This window comes from Mastomys coucha, unplaced genomic scaffold, assembly GCF_008632895.1.
Source record: "Mastomys coucha isolate ucsf_1 unplaced genomic scaffold, UCSF_Mcou_1 pScaffold5, whole genome shotgun sequence".
Classification (NCBI taxonomy): domain Eukaryota; kingdom Metazoa; phylum Chordata; class Mammalia; order Rodentia; family Muridae; genus Mastomys; species Mastomys coucha.
In genome coordinates, this window is record NW_022196911.1 from 81,216,309 (window position 1) to 81,232,352 (window position 16,044).

The 16,044-nt window shown below is 38.5% G+C and overlaps 1 protein-coding gene across 12 annotated transcripts in view; it reads left to right on the forward strand.

The window, feature by feature from the left end:
* Bcas3 (BCAS3 microtubule associated cell migration factor) overlaps positions 1-16,044 on the forward strand; it is a 484,435-nt gene that overhangs the window by 91,346 nt on the left and 377,045 nt on the right. For all 12 annotated transcript variants that reach the window (XM_031354430.1, XM_031354434.1, XM_031354429.1 and 9 more), the window contains 3 exons: positions 690-797; positions 7,267-7,343; positions 14,005-14,081. In XM_031354430.1, coding sequence (XP_031210290.1) covers positions 690-797; positions 7,267-7,343; positions 14,005-14,081 — 262 coding nt within the window. The remainder of the gene's footprint in view (positions 1-689; positions 798-7,266; positions 7,344-14,004; positions 14,082-16,044) is intronic.

Consider the following 16,044-nt stretch of genomic DNA (forward strand, 5'->3'; position numbering starts at 1 on the left):
TGAGTCTCTTGGGGCACAGGTTGTAGGTATAGGTGAGAGATAACTGGGGATGGAGCTTGATTGGCAAGTATGTATCAACCACAGCAGTTTTCTTTAACATTCAGGGACATCATCTATGCTTTTCTCTTCATACCTGTGAGCTGTATACACGCACAACCAAGTTTCTAGTAAATACAGGCAGCTTTCTTCCCTGTAAACAGGGTTTTCAGTTATGAACAAAACTGACTTCCTGGGCTGAGCTCAATTGAGATAATGAACCTTTTCTCTACTACTTAATTTTTATATTATACTCTGCATCATTTTACATTCATATACATTATCTTCCAATTTTATTTGTTCATTTTGAAGTCATTTTAATCCTTTAATCATATTTAGGAAACATTTCTTACCATGAACATATTACTAATCTATTTACAAAATCATGATGTTCTACTTCACAGTATTAATTCTACAACCATTCCTGGCTTAGAACTCTGGTAGGTCTGTCCGCCTCTGCCTCTGGAATGTTGGGAATAAAGGCGTGGGTCACCCTCCTGGGCCTGATGCTATATTTAAAAAATAAGTTGCCTGACTGTATTATTTTTATTCTGTGTGGTAACCGCTGAATGTATTTCTTGGTATCATGTGCTGAGAAAAATGTTTATTGTGCTGTCTTTTCTCCTTAACTTAAAGTAATGTTTGTTTTTTAGCACGACACCACCATACTGCTGTGTGGATCTGCATTCACTTCGTACTGGGGAAATGGTCAAGTCCATTCAGTTTAAAACACCCATTTATGATCTTCACTGTAATAAGCGGTAAGTATTTTTCATATGCTTATTTTCAAATTGTAATGTGCCTCCTTGCTGTGTAGAAGGCATGTGATTTCTGAAAGAATTAAGATTTTGCATTGAGTGCTTTCCAGCCTCCTTTCCTAGCCGTGAGTTGTGACTCAGTATAGAGTGATATGAGTGGAATTTATATAAATGGAGGATCACAGGCGGCATTCCTGATAGTACAGGAAATCAAGTATTGGAATGGGGCATGTCTCTTCATTTTCAGTGGTGAGGTCAAACCTGGTTGTTGCATATGCAAAAACTCATCCATAAAACCTCATCCTGAGCCCGTAAGCATTAGTTTGAGAATAATACTTAGCTTGAGGACTGGGCTGCCCTCTGCCTCCTCTAACTTTATATTATTTTGTTACAAAGTCTTGTGAGGTTATACAGGCTGGTCTTGATCTTGTTATCCTCTTGGCTTAATGTCTTCAGTGTTGGGATTTTAGGCATGTACCTCCACATTTTGCCTAATGATTTAGTACATTTTTTGTTAACATTTCACAACGGTGATTGTGGTCAATTTTCTTTCTTTAAGATTGTGAGAAAATATTCAAATGTAGATTAAGCTATGTGAATTCTAGTAATAATAACATTTTTACGCAAGCTTTTAGAGGAGAAAGAGTCTTAGGCATTCAGTCTGTGCAGCACTTTGCTTCACATGATGTTCTGAACTTGTCAGATGAGAGATGTCTTGATCAGAGTCTGAGGTACAAGGTGTAAATCTTCTGCCACTAAGAACAAACACATAAGGTCAGGAGGCAGCTCTGTGAGAAAAAGCTCCTGTAATTCAAACGAGAGCCCAGGGAGGAGCCATAGGCATCTGTCACCCTAACAGTCCTTAAGGCAAGGTGAGAGGCAGGGCCAGCAGAATCCCGGAAAGCTCATGGACCAGCTAGTCTGGGTACAAGATGCCTCTAATTGGTGAAACATGAGGAAGGACATCTTAGGTTGTCTTTTGAGCTCCACACACATCCACACCCATTCTGGCAATATGTCTATGCCAACCCACATTCGCACAAATGAGTGAATAAATAAATCTTACGTATACAAAAAAGACCCAAACATGGGGCATAAGAATTTTTTCTTTTGTGTGTGGGAAGCCCTGAATTCAATTCTCAGCACTGAAAACAAAAGAGAGAGTGTTTATGGAGCTGATATTCGTGAGTACACTCAAACTCAAGGGCAGATGCTGCGAGTTGTACACACAGAGGAGACACTTAGTGAACTAGTAACAGTACACTGTGTTCACCCTGCTTCATAGAGCTGTGTGTGGGATGGCTTGTAGCCGGGAACTTTCCAAGCTTTCCCAAATGGATTTATTAGAATGCATCATTAGCACATTCTAAATATGCTTTCTTTATATTATAAATTCATGAAAATTCACACAAAGCAGCAGAATTCTGACTCTTTAAGTTGTTTGCTGAGTTTAAGTTAGTGAGGAAATCAACAATATATAATTGTTGTTTACAAACTACTGCCATAGTGTATGTGTAGCCAAGAGCTTCGTAGTAAAGCTTCTGATTACCCCAAAATGTTCGTAGTCACCTGTGTCTGGACCTGCCTTTCTTTAGAAAGCACACAGGTCCTTAAGAGCTGTGCACAATATCACAACAGCTATATTACACAGTGATTGAGGAGTGAGTGCTGTACCAACACAGGACAATTCTGAGATCCACAACAGGGCTTTAGGAGGTGATTGGCAGGTATATAGCTGACAGGTTTGGTGATGATTATCATAGGGTAGATTTGAGCAAACCTGAGTTTACTCAGAGAAGTGTAGGTCATGGCATGAGGGAATCCTCAGAGACTGGGGACGCTAAAATTTCCTTTGTTAGTGCAGTGGAGAATTCTCTGGGCAGAAGTGTGCAGAGGGTAGGTTAGGTGAGCACAGCTCTGTGGTTCGGGGTAGCAGCACCCTGCACCCAAAGCCTGTGGCTATTCTGGGCTGCTTCCACCAAGGGTTCTTGACCTTTGAGGGCTGACTAGGTATCTCGTGTGTACTTCCAGGACTGTTCACCAGGAGGGTTATTCAGGGAGTTCAAAGAATGACCTGCTGTTGTCATCTCCACTTAATTTTGATGGTGAGACCTTAGTGTGGTACTCTAAAGGCATGGGAGAAGAAGTGCAGCCACTGTTTCTGTGAAGTCATTTCAGTAATTACATAATTTAAATAAAGCAGCTATTGTGACTTAAAACATTCTTGATGCTGTTACACATTTTCCTTTCTGCCGTCAGAATTGAATTCCTCTGCCATGAGTGTCAGGCTGCTCACACAGCGGATAGAACAGTGTGAGAGGGCCAGTAAGCAGTTCATGAGCAGGCCCTCCTGTTTGCCACCTTGCTGGGGTTAAGGTGAGGGTGTAAGAAAGGTGATGTGAGGACAGGAGGACAGAAGGATCCCATGCTGGGGTACGGCAGACACACAGTCACAGTTTCAGATGGACTGAGATAAGAGATGCAGTGTGCAGCACTGGGAAGCTGGGGAAGAAGCCCTCTTCCATCTCCACAGCCCACTGTGTGAAGGGGAGCAGAGAGCAGGCCCGTCAGCCCTGTTAGTGGATAGAGGTAAACCGAAAGCACAGATAGCAGTGTGCTCAAGGCCTAGCCCCCTAGATGCTGAAAGATGTCGAGAGTGGCATGCACCAAGTACATTTGATCTTTGAAGGCAGGGTTCCTCTATGTAAGAGCCCTGGCTTTTCTTTTGCCACCATGCCTGGCCCACCAAGCACTTCTGAGTGAGTGTACCATGCTAATCTCAGTGCAGAAAGAAGTCTTTAATACTGGTCTGTAGAAATTGTGCAGTTTGCTGGACATGGAGAAGGCAAGTAGATCAGCCATGTAATTCTAGAACATGAGGGATAAGGCAGGAGGACATCTTCCTCTAAGGAGCCAGCTTGACGCTAGTCTGCGATCCATGACATAGTCTCATAAAACCAAGAGGGAAAGAAGAAAAAGAGATATTAAAAATAAGAAAAAATTACGGGAGCCCATGAGCACATGAAAGAACATTTTAAGAGGAAGCCAGATATATTTATACATTTCCTGAAGAGCATACATTTACATATATAGAGCCCAACAAAATAACTATTTTCAGGTAAAAACTGAGGCCAATGAGGACAACTCGGCTGAGGGTATGCCCAGAGAGAGTGTGTTCTGGGCAGTGGGCAGCAGTGGGCAGTGCACTGGAGCCATGGGCCTCTGCATCCCACCCTTGCTGTCTAATTGTACTTCTTATTTAATACATGCTTTTACATGGTTGCAGGATTGCAGGCTCTAGCTACCATGCATGGCTTCCCACTCTCTGGTGAATGCTGTTTTACTCCTTATACTGTACCTGAACATATATACAACAGATTTCCTTGGCTTCCATAAAACTCTCATCATCATCGTCTTTACCCTCATTATTAATTTTTAGTGCTTGGGATCGAACCCATGGCCTCACAGGTGTTACGCATTCTGTTACCATTAGGGTCCTGGCCACACCTTTCTCCTCAATGTGTAGATTAGGCTTATCTTGGACACCCTGTTCTTCTATGTTTGCCTCTGAGTACCTGGGATTATAAATCTGCCCCATGGGCCTAGCTATCATCCATATCTTTTCATCCTTACTAGCTGTGTCCTTCTGGGTACTCATCTCAAGGTCTGAAAGTAGGAGCTGTCATTTGTCCTTAGTTGACCTCTGCTCCTGCTCTAGTTGACAGTAGTTCCTGTCTTCACATCCAACTCACTGAACCTATCTTCTAAAATCATTGGCCAAATGTTTGTTCTGCACACCTCTTCTTTCCTATTGCATCAATTCTCACTATACCTGCTTCCATCCTGTTCTAATCTGTCTGTATGCTGTTTCAATGTCTGCATTCCACCAGGCACACCCACTTTTATTATAGTGCCAAAATTTATCCCCCTAGTTTAAGTTTTCTCTGCTCTACATTCCCCTGCGAACAACTTCCTGTAGCTGTCAGTAACACGTGTCACACCCTTTTGCTCCCTGCTCGCCTGCCTTTATCTAATGAGGGTTTCTTCCTTGCCATCTGGTGTCCTGCTTCTTGTAGATGTAAAACTTTACCACCTCTGAATGGTATACACACTGGTGTTTTAGTTTAGCACTATTTAGTCATTTTTTGATCAAAATTAACTGTGTATTGGTCAGTGATTTCTGATGTCTGACAGGGTGGAATGTGGGGTGAGAAGGCAAGTAGATCAGTTTAACAGCTATCTCGGACCAGAGCCAAGGCTAGTTAGTATTAAAAGTTCTTTTTGGTACTTTAAAGATTATTTAGCATTTTATTCATGGATATTACATTTTGTTGGTAGAATTTTGGTGATTGTCTTTGTTGACCCTTGTGCACTAGGCTGTAGCAATTGTGTTTGTCTATGTGTGACTGTGGAGTGTCTGGTGATGGATGAGGAGGGAGCTCTTCCTTCCTTTCATCATTCCTGCCAGGTTTTTCTTTAAGTATAGATTTCTTTTATTGGAGTTGGTGTAATGCATGACCCCTTCCTCCTCTTTCTCTTCCTCCTCCTCCTCTTTTCTTATTCCAGTGCCCATTTCCTTGTTTTGAGTTTCTGTTATGGGTCTCATGCATATGTTTGGTTAGGTCTTCTTATTATGTGACTATTTTATGCATTGACTTTGTGACTAGTGGCAAGCGCTGCAGTGGCTTGTATGGTCTTAGTGTTCACCTTATCTTGGTTGGCTACTATTTGTATTCTTACTCTTCTACTTTACAGATTTAAGGAACTTTTTAAAATAGGATACTTGAAGTTATTTGTGTTTTTATATATTGATTTATATATGATTTAATTTGAGAATTTTGTAGTTTCATTGTCTCTTAATTTCATAATTTTTATTAAAAAAGTAAGAAAGACCATCATATAGATCAGCCGGAGTGTTTCTGCTACACGTGGGAAGGTTTTGAGTTGCATCTAGCACATAAAGAATTTTTAAGAGAATTTAAGAGGAGAGAGAACACACAAGCCCCTGCAGATGTTCATACATAGAGAATTCAGAATTCTTTCTTTGGTTCTGGTAACCGTGTGTGTGTGTGTGTGTGTGTGTGTGTGTGTCACTGTGATATGTGTGTCACATATCAGTGCTGATTTTCTTCAGATAAGATCTTATTATATGTATAGTTTGAGGTGCTCTCAAACTATTGCTCACCCTGCCCCTCAGACTGCTGGGTTGCTGAGATCACAGCCATGCTTCACCATGCCTGGGGAAGGTTCTATTGACTTAATAGGTTCTGGGTTTTTTTGTTTATTTGTTTTTTTCTTTTTATTTTTTTGTGCCCTCCATTGTTTGACTTTTTCTTAAATGATGGATATTGTCTGTAAGGGAACAACATGAACATTGATACTACCTCTGTAAGGTGCTGGAAGTGTGAGGAATTGAGGAAGTATGTGAGAGGATTTGGGACATTCCTTACAGATAGGATACAAGTGAAGTTTTGTATTGTGTACTTTATGGGGATAATAGCTCTGTCTCTTACATGTAAAAGTGTATATAGAGCATTCCACAGATTATGCCCTTTTAACAATAAAACAGCTAACAAATATCAGAAGTGTTTTCAATAGACAGCTGAATAATAATAGCAATAGTAGTGATAGTATTTAGAATTCTTCTGCATCAGCAAATGGAAGTTTTCTACATTTTAGAAGACTTGTTTGCTGTGTTTTTTACATAATAAATCATATTATTTTCCTGATTAGTTTTTAGCATTTGTAAATTTACATGTTAAATTAGAATTCTTTATTTGGGTTATCTAGTATTAAGGATGATTTTTTTTTGAAATAATCATTAAGTTTGGGTTTTTGTATTTCTGCAAGAAATAGTAAACTTTGATTCAATATTTGTGATGTATTTTAGCAATTTTACCTTAGAACATTAAAGTATTAGTGGAATTATATGTTCCTTATTTTATAACTTATTTCCCTTATTATTTGTAAACTTTGTTCTCTGAAATTACTGTTTATGCTGATTGTTACTAAATTCTAGTATATTGACTCATTGAGAAATGCTCATTACTATGTTCAATGGCAAATGTTTCAGATTTTGTTGGGTGAGCTGAGAAATTCTACAATCTTTTAGAGCAATAGGTTATAGAAAGCCATTTTTATATTTAATGCTGACTTTAAATATCATTGAACACTATTTTTAGTAAGTACCCAACTGGTTAATTTTATTCATTCTCAATGCTGCCTGTTTAATTTGAGAATATGAAAATGAAAGTGTTCGTAGGCCACTTCTCAGTTGTAGAATATCTGTCACTTTCTTTGTTTATATGAAAATTTTCATTGTTTTTACTTTTAGATTTTTGGAGTATAATATTTCTACTCTATGTATTAAAATGTTTTATTTTAAATGTATAATTTAATTCTTTATGACTCAGTTCATAGAATTTCATGTTTACTCATGTCCCTATTCTGGTTTTTTCCTCTCTACTTTTAGGATCCTCGTCGTAGTCTTGCAGGAGAAAATCGCTGCATTTGATAGCTGTACTTTCACAAAAAAATTTTTTGTCACAAGTATGTACCAAATCTTTTTACTTCCTTTCTTGTGCGTTTATGTCTCTGTTGCTGACTTGATGCTGTCAGCCATAGGTTTCAGACTCCGGCCTCCTCCTGTGATTCTTGTGAGTACCATTACTAACAAGCCCAAGTGCTTTCCTGGTCTTTTTGTATATAGTGTAAGGTTTTCTTCTGCACTTGAACTGAGTGGTTCTCACTGTTTGCTGTAGCTGTTTTTATGAAGCTGCTGTCACATCATTAAATGTTATGCATACTTAAAAAAGTGACCAGGTTGTGCTGTGTGAAGGGTTTTATTTACATTTGCACTTTTTACTCTCCCCTCTGTCTTTGCTTCACTGCTGTCAGGAGCTCAGAAATTAGCATAGACTCTAGTTTCAAACTGTTTTAAATAGAATCTATTTTCAAACACAAATTCAGTGCTAGGTTTTAAAGAGAGGCAGAGGATTTGAAATGCGGCGGGGGGGGGGTTGTGGGGGGTGTATTGATACATACTGAAGGGCTGTAATGTGCAGGCCTGTCATGCTCAGTTGTGCAGGGCTGAGACAATCTGGGCATGCCAGTAGGGTCAGCTAGCTGTCCCGTACCCTAGTGAATCTGTGTGTGACAGAGCCACTTTTTAATTTTATTTTTCCTGCAACCAAATAAGTTAATAGTTTTCCTTATATTTGTTCTGTTTTCCCAAAGAGTCTGATGTGTATATCTTACAGAAATAGCTTAGTGGGTCTCTATTTTGAAATGAACTTGAAATACAATACAGACTTACACAGATGTTTGCTAAGTAGCTACCCTATGTCAGGCTTCAGGTAGTAGTATATGTAGATATTGTTCCTTTACTATATGGACAATTTCTTTGTTATAACTGCATTATATTACAGATAATTACATAAATTCTGTACTACACACAGTAAGATACAACAATTCAATATAGTGCATATTTCACACTTTGTGGACCATAAAGAATTGTAAGACTGTCCATCCCCTTATTCCTTTAATTGCTTTCTCTGTGATTTTGTGATTATTATTATTATTATTAATATTATTATTACTATTATTATTTTAAGATTTCTTCAGTGCTAGGAGTCTCTGTCAAGTCCCTTTTAACTTGACTCCAGTGTATAAGGTTGTTACTACTCTATCAATTCAGAGTCTTACAACATTAAAAGGGGGTGGTGGAGACTAACATGATTGGTTTTCTTTTAAAGATTTATTTGCTCTTAAAAATGTATATGTATGTGTATGTACACTCAGATGCAAGAAGAGGGCATTCTACCCTGGACCTGTGAGGATCATTTTGAGCAATGATCATTTTGAGCAATGACTGAGATATGTGTCTTTTTGAGATAATTTCCTTATATAGCCTATTTATAGTATTCTACAATATTTTTATTAATTCTTTAGAAATTTTATACAGTATACTCACACTGCTCAATTCCTTGTAAGTCCATCCTACCTAACTACCCATACCTTACTTTGTGTCATTCTCTTCTACATCCTCCTCTTCTTCTTCCTCCTCCTCCTTCCTTTTTAATTTTTTTAACCTCATTCATATGACAGAGTCAGGCTTGTCTTGAACTCACATATCTCCAGCTGGCTTCCTGACTTAACCGACTGAGTTATAAATTACTTTTTAAGTTGATATTTAGCTACAAAATCAGTAATTCATTTAACATACACTTTAAAATATACCTTCATTATGGACAAATAATTAAGCCAGGTAGGCTCAGGATATGTTTTATTGGTATAGTACTTAGTCAGCAAATGCATGCAGCCTTTGGCATGAGCTCTAGCAACCCATACGAAAGAAAATTAATTACATTTTTATATTATTCTTACTGTTTGATTTAAAGGACACAGCGGTGTAATTATTTTGTCACATTCAAATTAAAATAAAAAACCACAATTTTTGTTATTTATTATTAGCATTGGTTACTTAGTATTTTGGATGCACTGAAGAAGCTAGAGTTGGTGATTTGTACTCTATATTTTAATGAAATTTCTTTGTACTAATATTAGTATTATAACAATATAGATTTATTTATTTATTTATTTATTTATTTATTTATTTTCCTTTCCCTCCTGTCCTTCCCCTTCTACTCTCTGCCCTCCCTTTCTCTCTTGTCTTGTTCTGTCTCTTCCCTTTCAACAGAATCTTCCTCAGTTTGTACCCACAAAGTTGCCATCCTTCTGCCTCAGCCCCTGAGTGCTAGGGTAGTAGGCATTTCTTACTGTTTTTTTTCTCTCTCTCTTGTGTTTGTTTCCCTGTGTGTATGTCTGTCTCAGCAAGTGTTCTTTACTGAATATTTCTAAATGTTTAACCTTGAGTATGTGAATTGTTCAGAGATCAGCAAGTGTCTGCAGTGTTTCTGGTCCTTTGTAAGTGGCATACAGCTGATAGCTAAGCCATCATTGTCATGTATTCTGTCACAGGGGATTCTCACATATTTTCTCAGAGAATATGTGCAATGACTCTCATGTACTGGAGATGCTTTAAAATCTCTATTAGAAGAGATTATAGTCATCCTGACAAACTACTAGAGAGATGAGGCAGGAGGATTTCAAGTTCAAGTCCTGTCTATGTAATCTAGTGAGAAACTTTTTCAATAAAAAGTAAAAAGAAACTGGGGTTGGATATATTAGGGTGCTTGTGTAGTTTGTGGGAGGCACTGAGTTCAGTCCCCAGAACCGAAAAAGAAATTAAAAATCCATTCTAAACCAAACCAAATCAAACCAAGCAAGCAAACAAAAACCAAAGAAACCCTCAAGTGTTTAGAAGGAATAATAGAAACCCTTGATTTCTTGCTTCCTACCATAATGCCTGCTGTAGTGTGGAGCTTCTGTAGTAAGTGAATCCCTTTCCCCATCTTATACTCCACTGGGAGTTATCATTCTCAGTCCTGTGTATTAACTAACGAACCGGAGGGATTGAGTTTATGCTAGTGATTTGTTAGTTACAAAGATTAATGACATTTACGAAGAATTTGGATCATTGCATTACAGCATCATTCAATAGATTTAAGTCATATTTTCTGGCATGGTGGTGGCTTCCACCTGAAATTCTAGCATTTTGGAAGCTGAAGCAAGATAATTGCTGTGGACTTGATATCTGGGCTCTATAAGTGTGTTCCATGACAGCCTTGGCTGTTGAGACTCTATCTCAAACAAAACAAGATCTAACATACCCTCACCACTAATAAAAACATTCCAAACCAAATGCAGTGTGATTAAATTCATACTCAGTTGGCAAAGCCTTGTTTTTCTCCAGTTTCTGCACTATTCCAAATTTTCAGGTAATTTCTTAACTGTGTTTAAGTTGATATAGATCTCATGTATTTTTCTGTGCCTTAATTTTGATTGATGCAGAGATAGACAGAGGTGTTGGGAGATGGTCACAGCTTTTGAGGCAGCTTATTTGTCTGCAGCATGTGCCTACTCTTCATTTCTTATACCCTCTTATACCCACGGTGGTGGTTTGTTTGTTAAAAAGAGTTTCATGTAGTTCAGGGTTGCCTCATCTTTATCTACATGCCTCCAGTTTTGGAGTGCTGGGATTATAGGTATGTCACAGGGATGTCTCCCCCATCCCTGTGTTTTACAGTGCTGTAGACTGAGCCTATAGTTTGGCGTGAGACGGGGAAGGCATATATAAACCCAGCTACATTTGCAGCCTGGTACTTCTGTCCAGAAAGAAGTAGGATTGTACCCTGTGCAGAGTGACAAGATCTCTACTTAATGAGGATGTCATTTGGATAGTGCAGACATTTAGCTTCTAAAGTAGAATGGGAAGCTTTTGCATAATGCATTCTTAGCTGAAGGCCTTAGTTATGCATGAGTACAATGTGAGTATTGTAAAATGAGCAGAGTCTTCGTGCCCATCAGAGCGGGTGTCATGGGGATTTGTGCCAAAGAGTGGATGGACCAGGTAAAGGGAGCTGATAGAGAACTGGTAACAGAGTGCATCCAACAGGATGAGAAAGGAGACACCTTTGTGTTCAGATGTACGGAGAAGTTGGACTTAAGCAGCTGTCAAGTGTGGAAATCTAAAACCTAGCTATGATTAGGAAAACAAAAGACAAAGACTGATAGATGTCATTAGTAGTCATTTTAAGGATCCTTTGAAGTTGAAAGGCAGATACAGAGTCTCCAGAGAGACTAGAGTGTCTGATAAACAGTCTCCTCGCATCTGCCTGTGTTTTCAGTTTGAGAAGGAAAGTTATTTTGTGTAGTCCTAATGTTATTAGTGTTAGAGTGTCTGTTCTTTGTTTATGTTAATGATGAGCAACACATGGAACACATGGAAATGAGTTTAAAGTAGCTTTAAAATGCAAAGTTATAATTTTGGGTAAGAGACGCTTGCTTTATATAGTTTTCATTTTGGGAAGGCAGTGCCTTTATTTATTCAGGCTGGCTTGGAACTACCTACCACTCCCTATGTTTGTAATATGAATCAGAAAGAATTGGTAAGTCCTGTCTTCTGGGACAGTTTCTATGTTAAATTTACCTCCATGTCTTTGGGTTATTTATAAGGCAAGAGGACTATTCTGAGGTTTCCTGGTTCTGTGCAGAAAATTCTGCACATACATATATGTGTGGTGAACATATCTGTAGTTTTCTGTTTACTGCACATTATTCCCACCAGTTGAGTTTTTGGATGGCATAGTGTTCAAAATCATATGTTTCATATACACACAAAACGAATGGAAAATAAAATTTCTCTAAGCCCATAGAACCTTAATCAGAAGCATGATATTTCAGTAAGCTCCCAAATTTTTATTTAAAGTATGTGTGCATATTTCTGGGTTGCGCTCATATTTTCTTACTCTGATCAACATTGGATCTTACGGCTGCTGTCTAACAGAACTTAGAGATATCCTTTGGCCCTGTTTGCAGCCTTCATTATTACTCCAACACCCTGACCCTCTCACTGTCTGTATACTCTTGGATTCTATCTATCTTGATTTTAACTTGAAAGCCCTAGTGCTGCTAATGCCCAGTTGCCTCTGTTTATTTTTTAAAATGGCATTGTAAACATCTTTGAATTCCTTGTAATATTTCAGAGTTTTAGATCTCCACTCTTGACACTGTTCACTTGTTTTTAGAGTTTAGCTAGAGGTCACAGTTAATCGATACAGAAATTATGCTTATAAGTCTGGGACAATGCTCTGTGGCTGATACTAGTTGTAAAACTGTGTTCTGGTGAGCAAAAAATAATTTGCTTTTACTCACTACTCTGAAGACCTGGAGCCAGTAAGTGTCTTCCTTTTGTTGTAATCAAAGAAGATATGTAAAAGCATCTAATATCAGTGGAATTGGTTATGGGAATTGATTTAAAATTAAATTGTTTAGATTTTCAGTTGTTTTTTTTTTTTTTGAGACAGTAGTCTTCTCTGGTCTTAGTTCAGTTTTTAGTCTTAGCATGTCCTGCATGTTTTGTGTTTCTTCCTAGCCTCCCTTTTTGGTTTTTAAAGCTAATCCTGGAGAATAACTACCTCTAATGTTATTTTAGCATTTAGCTGTCTCATTATAATAGGAATAATGCTAATTTCAAATCTACAAGTACTTCATACTACATAGTAGGGAACTAGTGTTTGTGTGTGTTGTCTTTTTACAGTCTCTGGGATGCCTGTGTTTTTTGTGTGCCAGCACAACATGCCTTCAGTAATGACAGCACCAACACTATTCCCTAGACACCCTGATAGGCAGGAGAGATCCAAGAGTAAGGAGAAGAGGGCAGATTGCAGTGATCCCCTAACTAAGAACACAGAAGTAATAATAGTAGACACATCCTAGCTGGTACTGGAAGATGAATGCTAACAGACTATGCAATTCATCTGGTTTTCCCGAATCCTGCTACAGCGGCATCCTTTGATGTTGCTCACTGCTCGCTGCCCACGTTCCTTCATCCTTCTTTCCACCATTGTAGCATCATTTTCTTTCTGATATGTTTGCACATGGTTATAATTGCTCTCTCGCCCTTCCTGCACCATTTTAGGCTTTCTAACCTCTCCAAAAAGTCTTTTTAAATTTATGAACATTATACTTAGGAACTTCATCTTATTCTTCAGGAATCACAGTATAGAGGCTTAGTTAATAAAAAGTGACTTCCTGGGGCTAGTGAGATGGCTCAGTAGGTAAGAGCACTGACTGCTCTTCCAGAGGTCCTGAGTTCAAATCCCAGCAACCACATGGTGGCTCACAACCACCCATAATGAAATCTGACGCCCTCCTCTGGTGTATCTGAAGACAGCAACAGTGTACTTACATATAATAATAAATAAATCTTAAAAAAAAAAAAAAGTGACTTCCAAGTCTTTTGCTTTAGCTGCAGGAGGGTCACTAGAGAAGTGGGGAAAGTATAAGTCATTTAAGTATTAAAATAGGAAATACTGGGCTGGGCATAGTTGTGAATGCATTTTACCCTAGCACTTGGGAGGCAGAAGCAGGCAGATCTGTATTAGTTCAAGCCAACCTGGTCTATATATTAAGTTCCAAGAAAGCCAGGAGTATATAGAGAGACCCTGTCCTAAAGCAAATCAAATCAATTTGTACCATTATTTGAATTTTAAGAGGTTTCTAATTTTTTTCTATTTTCCCCAAGAAGTGATGTACTCATGGACAAGGAATTATGGAAATTCTTAATACTGTTTTTTGGAACTTGCAGGTTGTTATCCTTGTCCTGGGCCAAACATGAATCCCATTGCTCTTGGGAGCCGCTGGCTTGCTTATGCAGAAAATAAGGTAAGGCTTGGCCCAGGTGTGGATTTGTTTTGGTTGACTGTTGATGCTGAACATTGATACTGTTGGTGAACAGTAGTTGTGAATGTTTTATTTTGTTTGCCTTCACTTTTACAACTGCTACTCTGACTGTTCAGGATTCATAGCGTTTGGGAGTCACAGTCAGGATGGTCACCCCGAGATCAGGGCTCACCTGGTGTCTTAGTTAGGGTTTCACTGCTGTGAGCAGACACCATGACCAAGGCAACTCTTACAAGAACAACATTTACTTGGGGCTGGCTTATAGGTTCAGAGGTTCAGTCCATTATCATCAAGGCAGGAGCATGGCAGTGTCCAGGCAGCATGGTGCAGGACAAGCTGAGAGTTCTACATCTTCATTTGAAGTCTACTAGAAGACTGACTTCCATGCAGCTAGGAGAAAGCTTTCAAAGCCCACCCGCACAGTGAGACACTTCCAAAGAGTGCCATTCCCTGGGCCAAGCATATTCTCAGCACCATGCCTGGGTTACTCAGGCCAGCCTTATATGGAGAGCCCTAAAACAGTCCATTACCTGCTAATGTCCTAAAACAGAAACAGCCTATTTTCTTCCCTTGTCTTTGTGACAGGGTCTTTTAAGCTCAGGCTGGACTTGATGTCCTAAAGTACTGGGACTGGCAGCATGTGTCTCCACATGATAGCTGTCCTTAAATAAAGGCTTTGTAGAGCCTTTGCTGTTCTAGTCTGGCTTCTGCACAGAACTTTTGCTCAGAGATTATTCAGTATTAATGAAAGCATTGAGATTGATCATCACAGCAATGCTGACTAAAAGACAGCAGTTTCCAGGAATAATCTTGAAGCCTTTTGTCTAGGCTAGATTGGAATCATGGGATACAGGACAATTTTATTGGTCAACAACTAGATTCTATATTTGTTGTAATAATTAAAGCACACACAAGGCCTTATTGGACATTATATAGTTTTCCATAATATTGAAGGTTGCTATATGTATTCTTAATATCTTAAAGCTTTATGTATAGTCCAATGCAAATAATAAATTTTGAATTATACAATAAGGTATAAATTCTTCTTATGTCATTTAGAACTCTACTTGTAAATGTAGAATAAAGTCTAAAAAATCCTGTTGGCTTTGAAGATTAGCATTCTTGTTTCATTTTTCTTGGTTACATGGTTATTGTGTCTTGAGAATATTATGAAATAGTACAAAATAGTTCTTGACAAAATCAGGATGTGGTGCATAAAGTAAGTACTTGGTAAAGCCACAGAACTCGTAAATCAACTGGCTTCTGGAATGCACAGAATCAAGAATGGGCTAACGAAAATCATTTTTCTAGATGAAGTCCTTAATTCCTTTTCCAAAAGCCTGTCTGTGAAAATTGAGATATTTTGCATGTTACTGAGTACTCTATTTATACTCCTCCTCTTTTGGTCTCTTTATTTTCCCATAAAAATAGCTCTTTTCAAATGATTCTTTTTAAATATTGCAAGAGCTGTACAGTTAAATAGGGTGACATAATGGTGTCTCCTAATGTTTATTTGTCATGCATTTCCCTTGAGTGCTGGAAACATCCATGAAGAAAGTGTGTAAGCTGTCCCTTGGAACTTGCCAGTGTATTCCCACATGTGGGAAGCTGCACATGTGCAGTTGGAGCTACAATTAGTTATATACTGCTTTTGTAGCGAAGCAATTCTCTTGATAGTTGCATAGCCTTTGCAGACACACACTTGTCTGTTTCCTGTCACATAGACTGAAGCAGCGTATGTATGTGCATGATGGACAGAAAGAGCTGCCCAGAACAGCACTCACACGGAGTAGTAGTACTTTTCAGTTTTGGGCATTTGGGCCACGAGGCCTACTTTGACATTGCAAAGTTGAACTAAATTTTAGAACATTTTCACTCAGTGTGTTTGAGTGTATGTGTGTGTATGGTTGATGTCAGACGGGTGTCATCTGTTTTTTTTTTTTTT